The following is a 15,957-nucleotide window of genomic DNA, read 5'->3' on the forward strand; positions in this document are numbered from 1 at the left end:
TAATCAATTAGTCGGCAAAATGGTGCGAGTGTTAATCCTCTAAGAATTTCTTTGGTTGAGGACAGCCCTAGTGTGCCTGTCTGACACAGCTGGGTTTTGATATAAAAGGCTGAACATGGGTTCCTGCAGTGAATGTTTTGGGTTACTGTAAGCTGACTATAAAGTTAGTGTGTGGTCGATGTTCTAGCCCACTCAACCATATACGTTCTGCTCTTCTCAATGGGACACTTTTTTATAAGGCAACCAAAACTTACACTACTTTGCCTTAATTGTCAGCTCAAACAGAGAAAGGATCCCTTTGTGGCTCCAGAGGGATCTGGAAAGTTGGATAAATTCCTTTGTGTGTCGGTTGATACTGACGACTACGAGTCTGCTGCCGATCTCTGCCTGAGGCTAGCGGCTTGAAGCTATATTAGCAACTACAAGCAAAACACACCCAAATCCCTACAGTGAAGTGAATTGTTGCATTGTGGGTAATGTAGACGCCAGGTTTTGACAATGTATGGAATATAAAATACATTATCTCTGGTCCCCCTTTGATCCTTTAAAATCCTGTGTCTGGAGTCTTTTAATGTCATATGAATATAATGCTGAATTGATGGCGTACACCTTTTCGTAATCTGTGGATCAGCAGTGATGTGTGCAGACCCAGGACAGTGACAGCCAAGGTTTTAAGTAATACTTAAATGAAAACCTATGTTTTGAGTGTCAAACATTAAAAACATGCAGTAAGTTTGGCTTCACAACAATTACAATGGATACCAATGGCAACCCAGTTCCAAAATATGTTTAAAATACGTACAGAGACACCAGAAAACATGATACAAAATGTATTCTTTGATTCTTTGACATTTGTTTACTATGATAAAGCATCTGATGTTTTAAAGGTCATATCTTATTAAATAGATTACAGATTTTACAGTCCTGGCTTAGTTTTGGATGATTTCCATATCCCGCTTCAAATGTTTCCACTCAACATGATCATGAGGTCAGAGCAGAGCGTGTCCAGCTTGTGGATCAGATTGTCATGCTGGATCTGCACGGTGCATTAAAACAGTGACACCCGTATTACACGTTTTCATTTATGATGTTAGAATCTCTTTTTTCCATTCACTCTGTCCTTTTCTTATCTCCTCCAGGATTCGTCCTCAGATGGCCAAGGAGAAGATAGAGGGCTGTCACGTGTGCACGCTGGTCACACCTGGAGAACCACAAGTCCTCCTGGGTAAAGACAAAGCCTTCACCTATGACTTCGTGCTCGACATCGACTCTGAGCAGCAGCAAATCCACGAGGCCTGTGTTCACAAGCTCATCGAGGGCTGTTTGGAGGGCTACAACGCAACAGTTTTCGCTTATGGACAGGTATGATGCAGAGACTTGGATTTTTATATTTTTTAGGGATTCTTTTTTTGGATTCATTTATTGAACATATTTCCATAGCTTTTGTTGTTATTCATCAGTTTGTTTTATATGAAATAATATTTTAATAAGTAAGTAAAAAAACAAAGAAGCAGGCTGAATACCCATCCAATTCTGATCCCAATCCTGTTGGTGATACACGTGTTACACTGATGACACATGTGACAGATAGCGAAGATAACCACATCTTAAACACACCAATTGGCATTTAATCGAGATTTATCTTGGAACAATATATGTTTTCTAGATTTGTGATCGATTATTCTGTTTCATATCAAGCTTGGAGCTGCAAAACAAATCAAGCTAAATAAAACACTTAGTAGTGGGTGGTGACACAGGGTTAATTAATCATACACTGCTTGTCACTATCATACAATACACTTATGTTCCCAACACTAATTTTGAATATTTTTAAGTTTTGAATGTTGTGTTGTTATATTTACTGTTTTTACATTTTATTGTGAACATTTACTCTGAGATTTCTCTGTAAGAGGTTCAGTTATACTAAGATGATGTTGATCTATATGTCTGGTACTTATTGGATAACTGATAACGACTGATACTCTGGTGCCCAAATATTCTAGTTGAATAAAAGCACACACACATACCTCAACACACAGTTTATTGAAGTTGAATTAACTGACAATACACGCATGTGAAAACAGGATGCTGTACATAGATGTCTGATGGTTGGAGTACTCGGTAAATTGTATCTCATCGTGGTTGATGAACTGTGTTTCAGACGGGTTCGGGTAAGACCTACACCATGGGAACGGGCTTTGATTTGAGCCTGGGCCCACATGAGCAGGGCATCATCCCACGAGCTGTTCACCAGCTGTTTGAGGGAATCCAGAACAGTAGGGTGCACGCCCAGGAGGCCGGCATCCAGCCACCCGAGTTTAAAGTCAGCGCCCAGTTCCTAGAGGTGGGTGACACACATGTAGATGTGAATGGATGGAGAGCACATGTACAACCACACTTGATCTAACAATTTAACAGGGCAGAATTGATATTCTTGCTTGCAAATGTTTGTGTGTGTGTGTGTGTGTGTGTGTTGGGATGGTTATCGGTCCATATTAACTCTAACCAGATGGGACAAAACAGGGAGACGAGAGGATCAGCCCCCTCTTCCACAAACAGGAAGTGACAACCCAATGACAGATGGGCAGGAATGTCTGCTTGTGCTTTGTTGGTCTTGATTAATGTTGGCCATTACCTCGGACATTATTCCTCATCACTGTGTGGTAGAGGATGGATAAGAGCGAGGGATAAGAGGGAGGGAGAGAGGGAGGGAGGGATGCTTCTGTAGGAGCAATGAGATAATATGACGAGTAATCATTTCCTCCAGAGGTTTCTGGCAGGCAAATGTTTGGGTTGCCTCTGGGGGCAGACATTTATATATATGTGTGTGTGTGTGTGTGTGTGCATGATCTTATTACTTTAATACAATTTCTGTAATAATAATTACAATAAAATAAATGTTAACATTTCTTTTCTTTCTAGCTTTCTCCTATTTCTTCTGTCTGTCCTGCTCTCTGCTGTTCATGTGTTTTTATTCTCAGGTTACAAGGTTATCTCTGTTGACGGTTAACAGGTGTGTGTGTGTGTGTGTGTGTGTGTGTGTGTGTGTGTGTGTGTGTGTGTGTGTGTGTGTGTGTGTGTGTGTGTGTGTGTGTGTGTGTGTGTGTGTGTGTGTGTGTGTGTGTGTGTGTGTGTGTGTGTGTGTGTGTGTGTGTGTGTGTGTGTGTGTGTGAGAGTGAGTAGGTGGGAACAACTGAGTTTTCGGCTGTGGCCCTTGCCCTCTTTAGTTTCTGAGTCAATCTTTTGACCTGAGTGTAAATAAGAAACACAGCTGTGAGAAAATGGGAGACCATGAGTAGCATATGACAAACTGCTCATTAATTAATTGTGTTTAATGGTTATGCTAAAATTGAGTATTTGCCTTCGCATTGAGTATATATAAATTGTATAATGATGCATATGTGTTTGTGCTTTCTGTTTATTGCAGTTGTACAATGAAGAGGTCCTGGACTTGTTCGACGAAGCCAGAGATCCAGAGAACCGGAACAGGAAGTCCAACATTAAGATCCATGAAGACGCCAGTGGCAGCATTTACACCACTGGAGTCACTTCTAGACTGGTGAACTCCGAGGAGGAGGTGGGTGCATGTTTGTGTGTGTTGGTATCGTATGCGAGTCATCTGCAGTCATCATCCTTGCATTTTATCTTTTTCAATACGTAGTATTTCTGTACACTATATGTGAGCAGATTGTTAAATGAAAGTAGAAAGAAAAGGAGAAGAGATGCTTAATTTGGGTGAGGTCATCCGTGCATTTATTCCCCAAATTTCAGACAGCTGAGAGACAAGACAAGAATGGAGATGAATGGGTGCTTCTATGGATGGGGAATTTCAAAACAGGGGGAGGGAGACTAATGGAAGTGGGGAAAGTCAGCTGATCAGGTTGAGGATCAAAAGCAAGAGAGGACTTATCAGTAGAGAGGGCAAAAATAGCATTTGCCAGCATTTTGAGTGTGTAGAAAAAAGAAAGTAGAAATGTCATTGGATACAAAGACTTGTATGTGTTGAGTTCTTCTCAGAAATTTCCTTCTTTAGTTCAAACTAACCAGTCATAACCAAAAGTCCTCCATATTGTGTGTGTGTGCTGCAGCTGCTGCAGTGCCTGAAGCTCGGTGCTCTGTCCCGCACCACAGCCAGCACCCAGATGAACGCCACGAGCTCCCGCTCGCATGCCATCTTCACCATCTACCTTTGTCAGATGAGAGTGTGCCAGCGGGCTCAAATGGTGAGATATGGAATGGAGGGGGGGGGGTTATGAGGGGAAAAAACTAAAATAAAAGACAATTTAGTATTACAGTGATAGTACCATGAAATCATTGCTATTTTCGAGTAAGATGTTCTCAACTCATGAACTCATTTTGAATTGTTTTTTGTCCACCCCCGCCAGCAGAACGGAGGAGCAGAAGAGAACGGGGAGTTGAACGGCGTGGACTCCGGCCCCATCGCTCAGCCGGAGTTCGAGACACTGATGGCCAAGTTCCACTTTGTGGACCTGGCCGGCTCTGAGAGGCTGAAACGCACAGGAGCTACAGGAGAGAGAGCCCGTGAGGGAATCTCCATTAACTGTGGACTGGTGAGACAGACAGACATATAAACTGTGTGTGTGTGTGTGTGTGTGTGTGTGTGTGTGTGTGTGTGTGTGTGTGTGTGTGTGTGTGTGTGTGTGTGTGTGTGTGTGTGTGTGTGCGCGTGTGCGTGTGCGTGTGCGTGTGCGTGCGTGCGTGCGTGCGTGCGTGCGTGCGTGTGTGGTCTGATAGAAAAAACATGTAAACAAAGAAAGTGATAAAGTATTCATCCGTTCTTCCACTGTCAGTTTGTACTCTGATGTATTTAAATACAAAGTTTCCATATCTCTCTTCTGCTTTCTTAAAGATTCTCAATACGATACTCAGAGCATTAATAAAGCAGCAAACAACAGTGTTAAGAACCTTTATATGTCAGCATGTTAATTATACTAGAAAATCAGTTTCTGAGTGTGTGTGTGTGTGTGTGTGTGCGGGCTGTAGCTGGCGCTGGGAAATGTGATCAGTGCTTTAGGCGACCAGACCAAGAAGGGAGGGCACGTCCCTTACAGAGACTCCAAACTCACTCGTCTGCTACAGGACTCCCTGGGAGGCAACAGGTACACACACACACACACACACACACACACACATACTGTACGTACAGACAAATTATTTATGTGGTAGGAAAATAATATAATTCTGGAATAATATGAAAATTGTTTAAAAAAGAGAAAGTCGTAATTTATCATGGCACTGGAGCTGAAACGATTAGTTGATACGTTTCCTTCTTCTTCAGTCGCACAGTGATGATCGCCTGCGTCAGTCCGTCAGACCGGGACTTCATGGAGACACTGAACACACTGAAGTACGCCAACCGTGCCCGAAACATCAGGAACAAGGTGGTGGTGAACCAAGACAAGACCAGCCAGCAGATCAGCGCCCTGCGAGCCGAGATAGCCCGGCTTCAGATGGAACTGTTGGAGTACAAGGCGGTGAGAGATGGGTGGGATGGATGACTATAAGAAGGCTGGGGGAAAAAGTGGGGGGGAGAAAAATGGGGGGGGTGAGTTGAAGAAGAGAGACAACACATGGCTGTCAGTGTAACTGATGCAATGAGGGCTGACATGATGGATGAAATTGAGAATAGTCACTGAGTAGAAGAAGAAAACGACAACGACGACACTAATGGGAGTGAGGTGAAGATGGTATTAGAGAGCGAGTAAGAAAAGCAGAGTCCATGTCTGCAGCAGCAGCTGATCACTAGATCAGATTAAAGATCTTCACTGGAACACACACATCCATTTATACTTTTGCTATAGTGCATGCAGAGTATGAAGAAGATTAATCAGTGGAACGTCAGCATTTTCCAAAGAAATGAATCCTGAATGTGCTTGTGCTGAGAAGCTCTGTGTCACATGGTTTATCTAATGTCAACCATTATGCAGAAAGGAGAGTGGAGAATGGAGAATGATACGAGAAAATAAAATGCTTGTAGAGTTCAGGATAATTGATGTTCATCCTGCCTGTTTGGGTCTCTGTGCAGGGCAAGCGTGTGGCAGGTGAGGATGGTTCAGAGGGCTACAGCGACCTGTATACGGAGAATGCAATGCTGCAGAGAGAAAACGACACAATGCGCCACAGGGTGAAGGCCATGCAGGAGACCATTGACCACCTCAACACCCGTGTAACACACATGCTGGCCAATGAGGTCAACACTCTGCTGACTAAGTCAAGTACGTGAGGGAGATTTGTAACTGCTCTGAATGTATGAATTCAGTTTCTCCAAAGTCCACGTCTTGAATCTTACTTTAATGCATCCTTATTGTATTGAGTGTTTTCTGTGCCCTGAGGCTCCTTCTCCCTTTGAATGTTAGGTGAGGGCAATGAGGAGATCGGTGCATTAATACAGAACTACATCCGAGAGGTTGAAGAACTTAGGTAAGAGCTCCAAACCTCCTATTATACCTTTATGTACTGCCATCACTTGAAGCATTACAATCACTGAAATCATCAAATCTGAAACTTACTTTACAAACTTTTGACCTGACTTTGTTTTTTAAAGGAATATTTTGACATTTCTGGGAAATGCGCTCATGAGCTTTCATGCCACGAGTTAGATGAGATGATGTATACTACCCTTGTTTCCGTTTGTTCCATATGGAGTTGAAGCCCTTTAGCCGGTTAGCCAAGCTTAGTATAAAGCTTTGGATAGAGATAGGCTAGCTGTTTTGCCCTTCTTTCAGTTGTAATGCTAAGCTAAGCTAACCATCTCCCCTGGCTATGGAGCTTCATGCTGACCAGAGAGACACAAGATCCGTATAAATTGTCTCATCTAACTCGCCACTAGAAAGCATGAGAATTACTATGCAGACCACTTCCATTTCCCCAAATGGATATGGTTGGATCAGTTGCCTTTTGTGTACTTTGAGTGTAATATAATTTTTCTCTGCCAAATCAGCAAATTATACCTTTAAAGCAAGACTTTAGCTGAAAATGTGACCACAAGTGACAATTATGGTACAATGTTAAATTAGAGTTAGCTGCACAGCAATACAAATTTGTTAATGTTAAAATAAGCTACTGTATGCTTCTGGTAATAGCAAACCAAGCAAGGCTGTAAAGGTTAAACCCCTGAGTGTATGGAATTGGTAATTTTGTATTTTGCTTATGAATTGAACTTGAATGTTGTTTTTCATTTCAGAGTGACATTTTCTCCTCTTCTCAGAACAAAGCAGATGTTATGGATTGATGAGTTGTCTTTTTCTCCTCCTCTCTTCCTCCCTCAGATCCAAGCTTCTTGAGAGCGAGGCCATGAACGAGTCTTTGCGGCGGCAGACAGTCCGACTTTCCTCGCGTTCCCCGTTCCCTTCCTCCACTCTCAGCCCCGCCCCCGGCCACCCCCCTGGCTCCTCCCCTGCTTCATTGTCAATGGAGGCCGAGTTGACGGACGTGTTACGCCGGGCCAAGCTGGACATCGACAGGCTGAAGAAGAAGGAGAGGAGGCAGAGAAGAATGAGGTGAGGATAGAGGGATGCATTAAAGATGTTATCACACTCTAATTTCACAAAACAAAATAGAATATAATAGAAATCGTGGCACAAGTCTCCGGAGGAGTCGCATCCAAAGGAAGTCCGGGAAGCTCTTCTCTCATATATCTAAACTCAGAAATATCTCAGCTTGATGTCAATTCAATTTCTCATTCTTCCCTCTAAGCCATTGTCAAAAGTATAATGAGTAAGTTTTTGTGCATGCTCATATACTCTCTCCCCCCCTCATTGCTTTTCTCCTCTAGCTTAAGAGCCACATCGCAAGTCGATTAGTGCTTTGGGACAGCCAGCTTCTGAATAGAACTGGGATGCAGCCAGTGCTGAGTAGTAACGCTGGCTTGGACACAAAAAGGTCTAATTCAGTCGGCCAGTGGGTCATGAGAATGAAGAGTCCAAAGCCTAACAGGCTAATTGAGGTTTAATGGGATCGAGATGGCGGTAGACGGGAGTTTAGAGATGGGACTGGGGATGGTTGTAAAAGAGGGATCAAAGGGGAGTACAATTGGCAATAAAAAGTAAAGCGCTAAAAGGGCTGAGATGAGCTGAAGAAGACTTTGCTAATGCCTTCAGAGGTCTGATTTTGCCATAAGCACATCACTTGGCAACACTCCCAAAGCCTTAATGGTGGTTGTTAGGAGTGTGTGACATCTCACTTACATGACAGAGAGTGTTTGTAAGACATGGTAATGGACAAAAAAACCTTCATATTACTGCAGTTGAATTTGATAGACGATCATCCACAGGTGAAAACGCGTACTGCAGAAATTAAGGAAAATAATTTGATGATACAATGCCAACTGTCATGTTGCTGAACAATCATGCTTTTCTCTTCCTGTAGTCCTGATTTGGAGAAAGGTCTGAAGAAACGAGTGAAACTGCACACTCACGAGAATGGAGAGAACGGGCGGAGTGGTCAGAATGGACAGAATGGAGAGATCGATTCAGACGACAATTACACTGAGGTAATAATTACACCTTTGCATTCATACGAATTTAAAACGAAAACAAACGGAACAAGGTCTGATGCATCTGTGTGTTTCTGCGTGTAGGATGTCATGTCTCCACTGCAGGAGGAGAGCGGTTGTGATGAAGATGAGGGGGAGGATGAAGAGGAAGGCAGGGAGGAGGAAGAGAACGGGTTTGACAGTGACGAGAGCCTGGTGGATTCAGACTCAGACTCTGAAGAGAAAGGTGCGTTCCTGACAACTGCTCTTCACCCTTTTCTGTCTGTCTCTGTGCCGGTCGATCGGGAAGTATCTCTCAACAACTTTTGGATGATTGCCACTAATTGCCATTTAATTTTGTACAGTCAATCATTATGCCCAGAGGATGAATCCTAATTAATTGATGATGCACTTTTCTTCTAGCGCCACCAGCTGGTCAAAGTTCTACTTTTCCAGTGAAATATCTCAACATCCATCAGATGAATTGACACAACAATCTTGCATTCATGATTCCTAGATGATGCATCATAATGACCTCCCTAACCTTTCCTCTAGCTCCATCATCTGGTCTAAATTTCAATTTATTTGTAATTTATGACTAAATCTTTGCAAAACTAATCACATGATTGATATGTAATTTGTCTACAGCCTTACAGAGCTGCTAGCGTGGCTGTAGACTCTTTGTCCCATCTAACGTAACCTACATCTCCTTTTTCTTAAGAACATTATGCAGTTTGCCAGATGGCAGTGAAGACAGAAGGAGACATTTTATAGTCGAGTAGAGTAGAGCTGAATTTTAATGTGCAGAATTTACACTGTGTGGCAGCTTGTTTTGACATGTCCCACTATTTATGTCGGTATCATAAAAAAAATATTATTTTAACTCCTCTATAAGCGCTTCTTTGGACTCTGTCTGACTTTTCCCTTCCAATTTGCAGCCAACTTCCAGGCGGACCTGGCTGATCTGACCTGCGAGATCGAGATCAAACAGAAGCTGATAGACGAGCTGGAGAACAGCCAGCGGAGGCTGCTGATGCTGAAGCTGCAGTACGAGGAGAAGCTTGTTCTACTGCAAAACAAGATCCGAGACACTCAGCTGGAGAGAGACCGCGTACTGCAGAATCTCAGTACGTTTAAACATCATGGAATTAGTAGTTTACACATGTGGTTGGGAAGTTGTTGATCAGTAGAAAAGTAAAAAGTGCCACTAAAGGTAAAGCCTGACAACAGGTCATTAACATTATTCCACGGCTACACAGTGTCCATGGAGAACTACACGGAGGAGAAGGCCAGCAGGATCAAGCAGGACTATGAGAAACGTCTTAAGGAGATGAACCGAGATCTGCTAAAGCTACAGGTGGCACAAAAAGAGCACGCGCGTCTCCTCAAAAACCAGGGGAGGTATGAACGGGAGCTGAAGAAACTCCAGACGGAGGTCAACGACATGAAGAAAGCCAAGGTAAAAAGAAGGAAGAGTGAGTGAGGAGGATTAGGAGCATGGATGAATGACGTGGTTTGAGCAGGACTACTGGTGCAGTTTAAGAAACCTGCCCTCTCTGCTATGTCCAGGTGACGCTGATGAAGCAAATGAAGGAGGAGCAGCTGAGGAGGAGGATGGTGGAGGCAAAGAGGAACCGTGAGATCGCCCAACTCAAGAAAGAGCAGCGCCGACAAGAGGTCAGACTGCATGCGTTTGTGTGTGTTTAGGACGGAGATTTTCAGCACCGCAAACAGTAGATACTACAGTCTTCAGAAACGCATATTAACATATTTGTGCTTCGGCTCCTTCTAATGCCTCATGCTGAAATAGAATTATTTGGAGATTTGGAGCAAGATGAGACAGTATGAGCAATGTTGTATATGAGCGTGTTCAATCGAAGTTTCAGCCGTTGTCAACATGGTCCACATTCTAAAGAATGATTCATGCTGATGAGTTGCTGTGTTTGTCAGCCTGGCACTTTAAAACCGATTTAAGTATCATGTACATATTGCACACAGATTGTTTGGATTAACTTTTATGTTTTGAATATCAGTACATAGCCTAAATGCATTCATTCCCATCTTTATTTGTTTTCCCTGGAGGAGAGGGCTTATTAGTGAGCATGGAAACATTTGCACTGCCTTATTCGTAATCCTTTTATTCAGGGTTCGTCCTAAAATCCTCTCATGATCAACACTTTGTAAGCCTGTTGTGGAAACTGTCTTATTTAGCTTAGGAATATAAACTAAAAAATGTTTCAAGATGAATTAAAAAGAGAGGCGAGGACTGATAAACACATATTAAAGGACTATTTCTCTCCGTCCTGTCCATCAGTACCAGATTCGAGCGCTGGAGTCGCAGAAGCGGCAACAGGAGCAGGTGCTGCGCAGAAAGACCCAGGAGGTGACCGCCCTGCGGCGCCTGGCCAAGCCCATGTCAGACCGCGTGGCCGGGCGCGTGGCCCGCTGGAACTACTCTCCCTCAGTTACAGACTCTGGAGCCGAGTTATCGGCCAGCACTACAGCAAGCAGCTCTGAACCTGAGACTACGAGGACTGTGAGCGGGCTGGTGAAGCAGTGGAACAACAAAAACAATGTGTTTGGATATATGGCCGAGAGCGAAGGGAGCATGGATGGATCCAGGGTCATTAGGTAAGATGGGCTCATGTAGTCAATGACCTCGACTTTACATGTGCACGTGTTTACACCGTCTTTGTTATTGATGTTTTTATCAAAATGTATTAAATGACAATATGTTAGGGCTTACTGGTAGTGATGCTTTATCACCTGAATCTGCAGCTCCTCTCAGCTTTACGGAGCTTTATAGTTTATATAATTTCAGCTAATTATTTTGGCGTCCAGTCAAAATAATCCTCTCTCCCTTTATCTCTTCCCAGCAATAGGAAGAAGTTGCAGCGTAAGCCAGCAGGCCTGGGCAGCGTTGCAGCGGCGGGCCGAGCTAGCAGCTTCTCAAAGTCTGCCCGTCAGAAGTGGCAAGCACTCGAGCGTCGCATTGTTGACATTGTCATGCAGAGAATGACCATCGCCAACGTGGAGGCCGACATGGATCGCCTCATCAAGGTAGGAATGGCCTTCACATTTTTTCTCGAGATTAAGGTGGAAATGGTGCTATTTGAGGCGTCTTTCTTCGTGTGACTACATTTGGTTTGGTGGCTCGACAGGGAAAAAAAAGCCTCCGCAGGGCTGTACTGTTTCATACAATTTGCCAAAAATGATATACACCATGAGATGTGCACTATTAACAGTGATTAAAATCAAATATAAGGACTTAAAATGACCTATGTACATGGTAGTGTCAGCAGCAGTTTCAATGGTGACATCTTAGTGGCTTTTCTGGCTCACTTCATCAAAGTATTTCAAACCCAAGTGAGTGAGGCTCTCCTTTCCTCTTCTCTTCATAGACAAACACTGATAAAATCATGCCGTACTATTGGAAAGGGAACAGTGTTTTTCTATGAATCTGCAAGATGTTAGAGCATATATTAAAATGTGTTCGTATTGCACAGAGATATACCGTAGTAAATATAGTTTCCTGTTGTGGAAATAACAATTTTATGTCCTTATCTTTGACATTTGCATATGTTTTTGTAAGTATAGCTCTGACCTTTCTTTTTCTCTGCGTGCATTTGTGTTTTTGATGAGTCAGAAGCGAGAGGAGCTGACAGTCCAGCAGGAATCGCTCTCACATAAGAGGGAGGTACTAATGGCGGATGGGGAGGGGCCAGAAGCAGAAGACCGCCTCCTTCAGGAAATTAACGAGGACATCGAGGTGCTGAACGCCAACATAGACTACATCAATGACAGCCTGTCTGACTGCCAGGCCACCATTGTACAGATAGAGGAGACCAAGGTATGAACACACACACACACACACACACACACACACACACACACACACACACACACACACACACACACACACGGTAATGTTTGCTTCGAAGCTGTGAAAAGTGACAGGAGATCTATAGCAATGCCTATGATTGTGTTTTCCTGCAGGATGAGCTGGACTCAGTGGACACATCAGTGGTGATCAGCTCTTGCTCTCTGGCTGAAGCGCGCCACCTGCTGGACCACTTCCTGAAGGCTTCCATAGACAAAGTAAGTCATCACACAGGGCCCCTGCGAAAACCTAACAAGACAATAAGTGGGTTTGCAGGCTTAGAAACATCTGAAAAATCAATAATGAACAATTTAAATCTGCACTCTTGGAGGTGTGAAAGAATATATGTAGCATTAAACAACAAAACAAAGATAAAAGAATATACTTACTTATTATGGGTGTTAAATACAGTGAACTAAAATAGTTTTGTACTGTTATCATGTCTTGCAACTGGCAAACATTTTATTTTCTTATTCATATATAGTGATGTTGCAATGTCCCGTAGTGAGAGAAGTGGAGGTGCATTGAATAAGGGAGTGTGGGGCCATCTAGTTGTGTCTCTTTGTACTGCAAGATGTTGTCTGTGGTCTTTTTCTTGGTAAATAATCACCAGTCAGAAAAGTAAAACACTATATTTACTAGGCGGTAGCTTTACTGTTGTTTGATTAATATCAAGTGTAAAGGTTGAGGGCAACATTACTGTGTGTGTATGTGTGTGTGTGTTCATCATCATTTTTGATTTGTCCGGTCATTGTGCGCGCGCAGAGTTTACAGGTGGCTCAGAAGGAGGCTCAGATCCGCCTGCTGGAGGGTCAGCTGAGACAGACGGATGTGATTGGCTCATCTCACAATCACATAATCCTTGATGCCCTGAAGGAAAAGGCAGAATACATCCCTGAGCTTCAGGCTCTCATCCACAATGTACAGCAGGGTGAGTGGTGCTGTTTGTTTGTGTCTAGCTCTGTGTGGCAGTGTGTAAGACTTTATATTGAATGCTCTCTTGCCTTAATTGCCTTTAGAGAATAAATAAATACTGAAAATGCTGTGATATTGGAAAATGTGAGTGTCATAGGTCGGGACATTAGCAAGTGGAAGTGTATGTACGGTGTGCTGGGTGCTGACGAGTTGTATGTTTTGTGTGCTTCCAGAAAATGGTTATGCCAGCACAGACGAGGAGCCCTCTGAGTTCAGCCAAGCCTCTGACAGCAGGTGAGACTGCATTCACCCACGCAAAATAAAAAAAAAACGTTTACCACAATGTGCCAAAGTTAGTCTAATTTTGCAAAATGTACTGTATGAGTCCGATTTCCTCTCTTTCTGCAGTGTATCGCAAATGAAACAATCCAACAGCCAAGATGATTTCAAAATAAAGGTACATCTGATTTTTATTGTTGAAGTGCGTAGTTGTTGCAGATTGAAATCCACATTCTTTACACAGGAAAGGTGTCCTCTGTCCAGTTTTCTTAAACCCAGATGTTAACATTACTTCCATATTTATACTTCACAATAGATCTATTTTTGTTAGTGTCAGTGCTCAAAGCATCAGGCAGTGCTGTGTCTCTCAGTATCTAGACTGTCAGACCTTAATGAACCATGATGACACTGCATGTTATCAGATGGCGTTAGTGTTAGTGATTGTCTTGAGACCCTTGCTCTAATTTTAACTGTCAACACATGCCACAGTTTGTCTGTCAGAGCAGCTGCCATTTAGTTTGGAACCATGAGGTGGCAGTATAAGCAAACACTTACAATTCCTCCACTTCCTAAAACTTGGTTGAATATTCTGAGGAGGTACCTCTGATTTGACACCAATCCCTCTTATCCTCATGCTAATACTGTGTTCTTTATCCTTTATTGGGTATTTTAGTTGTTTTTTCCTATCCAGCCTTTGTTTTACCCCATAATGGCTGCTGTCTCTTTTCTCTCCCTGCTTATTGTTTTTTTTCTGGCAGCATCTTAATTTCCTCCTGTGCCTTAATTAAAGTCAATATTTATCTTTATTTCATTGCTCAGTTATTCATATCACACTGTCCTCCTTTCTCATATTATCCTCCCTCTTATTGTCCCCTGTAACATTTTTCATCAGATGGAGCCTCGTCTGTCAGCTCAGATGAAGGCGGTGTCTGCAGAGTATCTTGGTCCCAGCGTCGACCACTCATCAGGCAGCAAGCAGCAGCACATCACCAAGTCTCTGGCCTCGCTGACGGACATCCAGGAGGACGGCCTGAGCTTGGCGACAGCTAGTCTGGGGCTCAGCCTGGCCCTACGAGACCACTACCACAGGGACCGGGTGTCCCGCACCATCAGCCTACCTGTCAGGGGCCACACCTTGTAAGTGAATCAAAATATGTGATGAAGCAAGGTGAATTTACAGAAGCAAAGAAAATCATTGGGATGAAATTCTAAAGTTAGATGAAATTAAATATAATATATAATATGCAAATGTTATAGGCCACAAATACAGCTAGAGTGAAATAATACGTTTGCAACAAAGGAAATAAAAGTGCAGAAGAGAAACCAACCAATATAAAGAGCAGAGTTTTTCATTAAGATTTGGCATTTTGGTCAACATTTGTTTCGCTGAAGAGCCTTAAACAAGCAGAAGAGCAGAGTCATGGAATGACGATGACGTGTTGAACTGGAACATTTAAACATAAAGCGTGTTACGAGGATAAACAAACAAGTTGAATAAAGGATAATTGCATAACCATACACCCAGTGGAATATCACAAATCAACAGGAACATTATTAATCCTAATGACAGAGACAAAGTTGTCAAAATCTTTGAGTGATTTTTTCCTACTGCCCACTACCAAGTTAACAACCACTGGAAAACTACCAGAGACCTGACATTTCTTAGGCTAGAAAACAGCTTCAAGGAGAGAAGAAGAGAAGCCAATGAATCAGTCAGATTTGCATCAGTCCTCGGGGATGGGACGCCTCGTTGTGTACAATTTGATATTTAAAGAAATTAGTCTGCCAGTTGCTTAGTCTGCTAGAAATGCTGTTAAATTCCAAAGAACCCTTCTTGCTTATAGATTCCCAGCAGTTTACATATACGTGAATCATCCTCCTGTGCACTCCCTTCAAGATTGGCTTAGTTTGCTTTTGTGTGTGTGTGTGTGTGTGTGTGTGTGTGTGTGTGTCAGTCCCAGGCAGTCTCGGGGTTATGACACTTCCCCTCTAACAAGGAGGAAATCCTACGACCGTGCGTACAGGTACATGCACTGTAATCAAATCTTTTGTTATTTTGTTGGCAGATTGATCACATTTTTTGACTGTGTAATGTAATTTTCTTTACTTCTTTCCCTCTTAACTCGTCTTGTCTTTCTTTCTCCTAAACCTTCCTCACCCTCCTGCCCCTTTATCAGGCCCACTGACGGCTATACTCCCCCCTCATCCCCTCCTCTAAGGGCCAGGAACGACCGCAATGTTTTCTCAAGGCTCACCAGCAACCAAACCCAAGGTTCTGCTCTGGACAAGTGAGTACACTGTTGCACAGATACAAACATACGCACTCACTGCTTTTGTCCTTTTGTCCCTGCATTCTCATCGGGTCAGTTCAGTCTCACTTTGAACCAGT

The 15,957-nt window shown here is 43.1% G+C and overlaps 1 protein-coding gene across 7 annotated transcripts in view; it reads left to right on the plus strand.

Annotated features, from left to right (window-relative positions):
- kif21b (kinesin family member 21B) overlaps window positions 1-15,957 on the plus strand; it is a 60,510-nt gene that overhangs the window by 23,924 nt on the left and 20,629 nt on the right. For 5 of the 7 annotated variants that reach the window (XM_076096284.1, XM_076096287.1, XM_076096286.1 and 2 more), the window contains exons 2-26: window positions 1,140-1,362; window positions 2,162-2,344; window positions 3,428-3,577; window positions 4,089-4,223; window positions 4,386-4,571; window positions 5,005-5,120; window positions 5,300-5,495; window positions 6,047-6,236; window positions 6,378-6,441; window positions 7,290-7,520; window positions 8,389-8,512; window positions 8,600-8,741; window positions 9,433-9,621; window positions 9,754-9,953; window positions 10,064-10,171; window positions 10,809-11,125; window positions 11,371-11,554; window positions 12,141-12,344; window positions 12,491-12,592; window positions 13,140-13,305; window positions 13,523-13,583; window positions 13,698-13,746; window positions 14,461-14,705; window positions 15,524-15,592; window positions 15,746-15,856. In XM_076096284.1, coding sequence (XP_075952399.1) covers window positions 1,140-1,362; window positions 2,162-2,344; window positions 3,428-3,577; window positions 4,089-4,223; window positions 4,386-4,571; window positions 5,005-5,120; window positions 5,300-5,495; window positions 6,047-6,236; window positions 6,378-6,441; window positions 7,290-7,520; window positions 8,389-8,512; window positions 8,600-8,741; window positions 9,433-9,621; window positions 9,754-9,953; window positions 10,064-10,171; window positions 10,809-11,125; window positions 11,371-11,554; window positions 12,141-12,344; window positions 12,491-12,592; window positions 13,140-13,305; window positions 13,523-13,583; window positions 13,698-13,746; window positions 14,461-14,705; window positions 15,524-15,592; window positions 15,746-15,856 — 3,945 coding nt within the window. The remainder of the gene's footprint in view (window positions 1-1,139; window positions 1,363-2,161; window positions 2,345-3,427; window positions 3,578-4,088; window positions 4,224-4,385; window positions 4,572-5,004; window positions 5,121-5,299; window positions 5,496-6,046; window positions 6,237-6,377; window positions 6,442-7,289; window positions 7,521-8,388; window positions 8,513-8,599; window positions 8,742-9,432; window positions 9,622-9,753; window positions 9,954-10,063; window positions 10,172-10,808; window positions 11,126-11,370; window positions 11,555-12,140; window positions 12,345-12,490; window positions 12,593-13,139; window positions 13,306-13,522; window positions 13,584-13,697; window positions 13,747-14,460; window positions 14,706-15,523; window positions 15,593-15,745; window positions 15,857-15,957) is intronic. The other 2 variants (XM_076096285.1, XM_076096290.1) reach the window with 1 other exon arrangement.

Source organism: Anarhichas minor, unplaced genomic scaffold (assembly GCF_050575085.1).
Source record: "Anarhichas minor isolate MPS153535 unplaced genomic scaffold, ASM5057508v1 ptg000021l, whole genome shotgun sequence".
Taxonomy (NCBI): domain Eukaryota; kingdom Metazoa; phylum Chordata; class Actinopteri; order Perciformes; family Anarhichadidae; genus Anarhichas; species Anarhichas minor.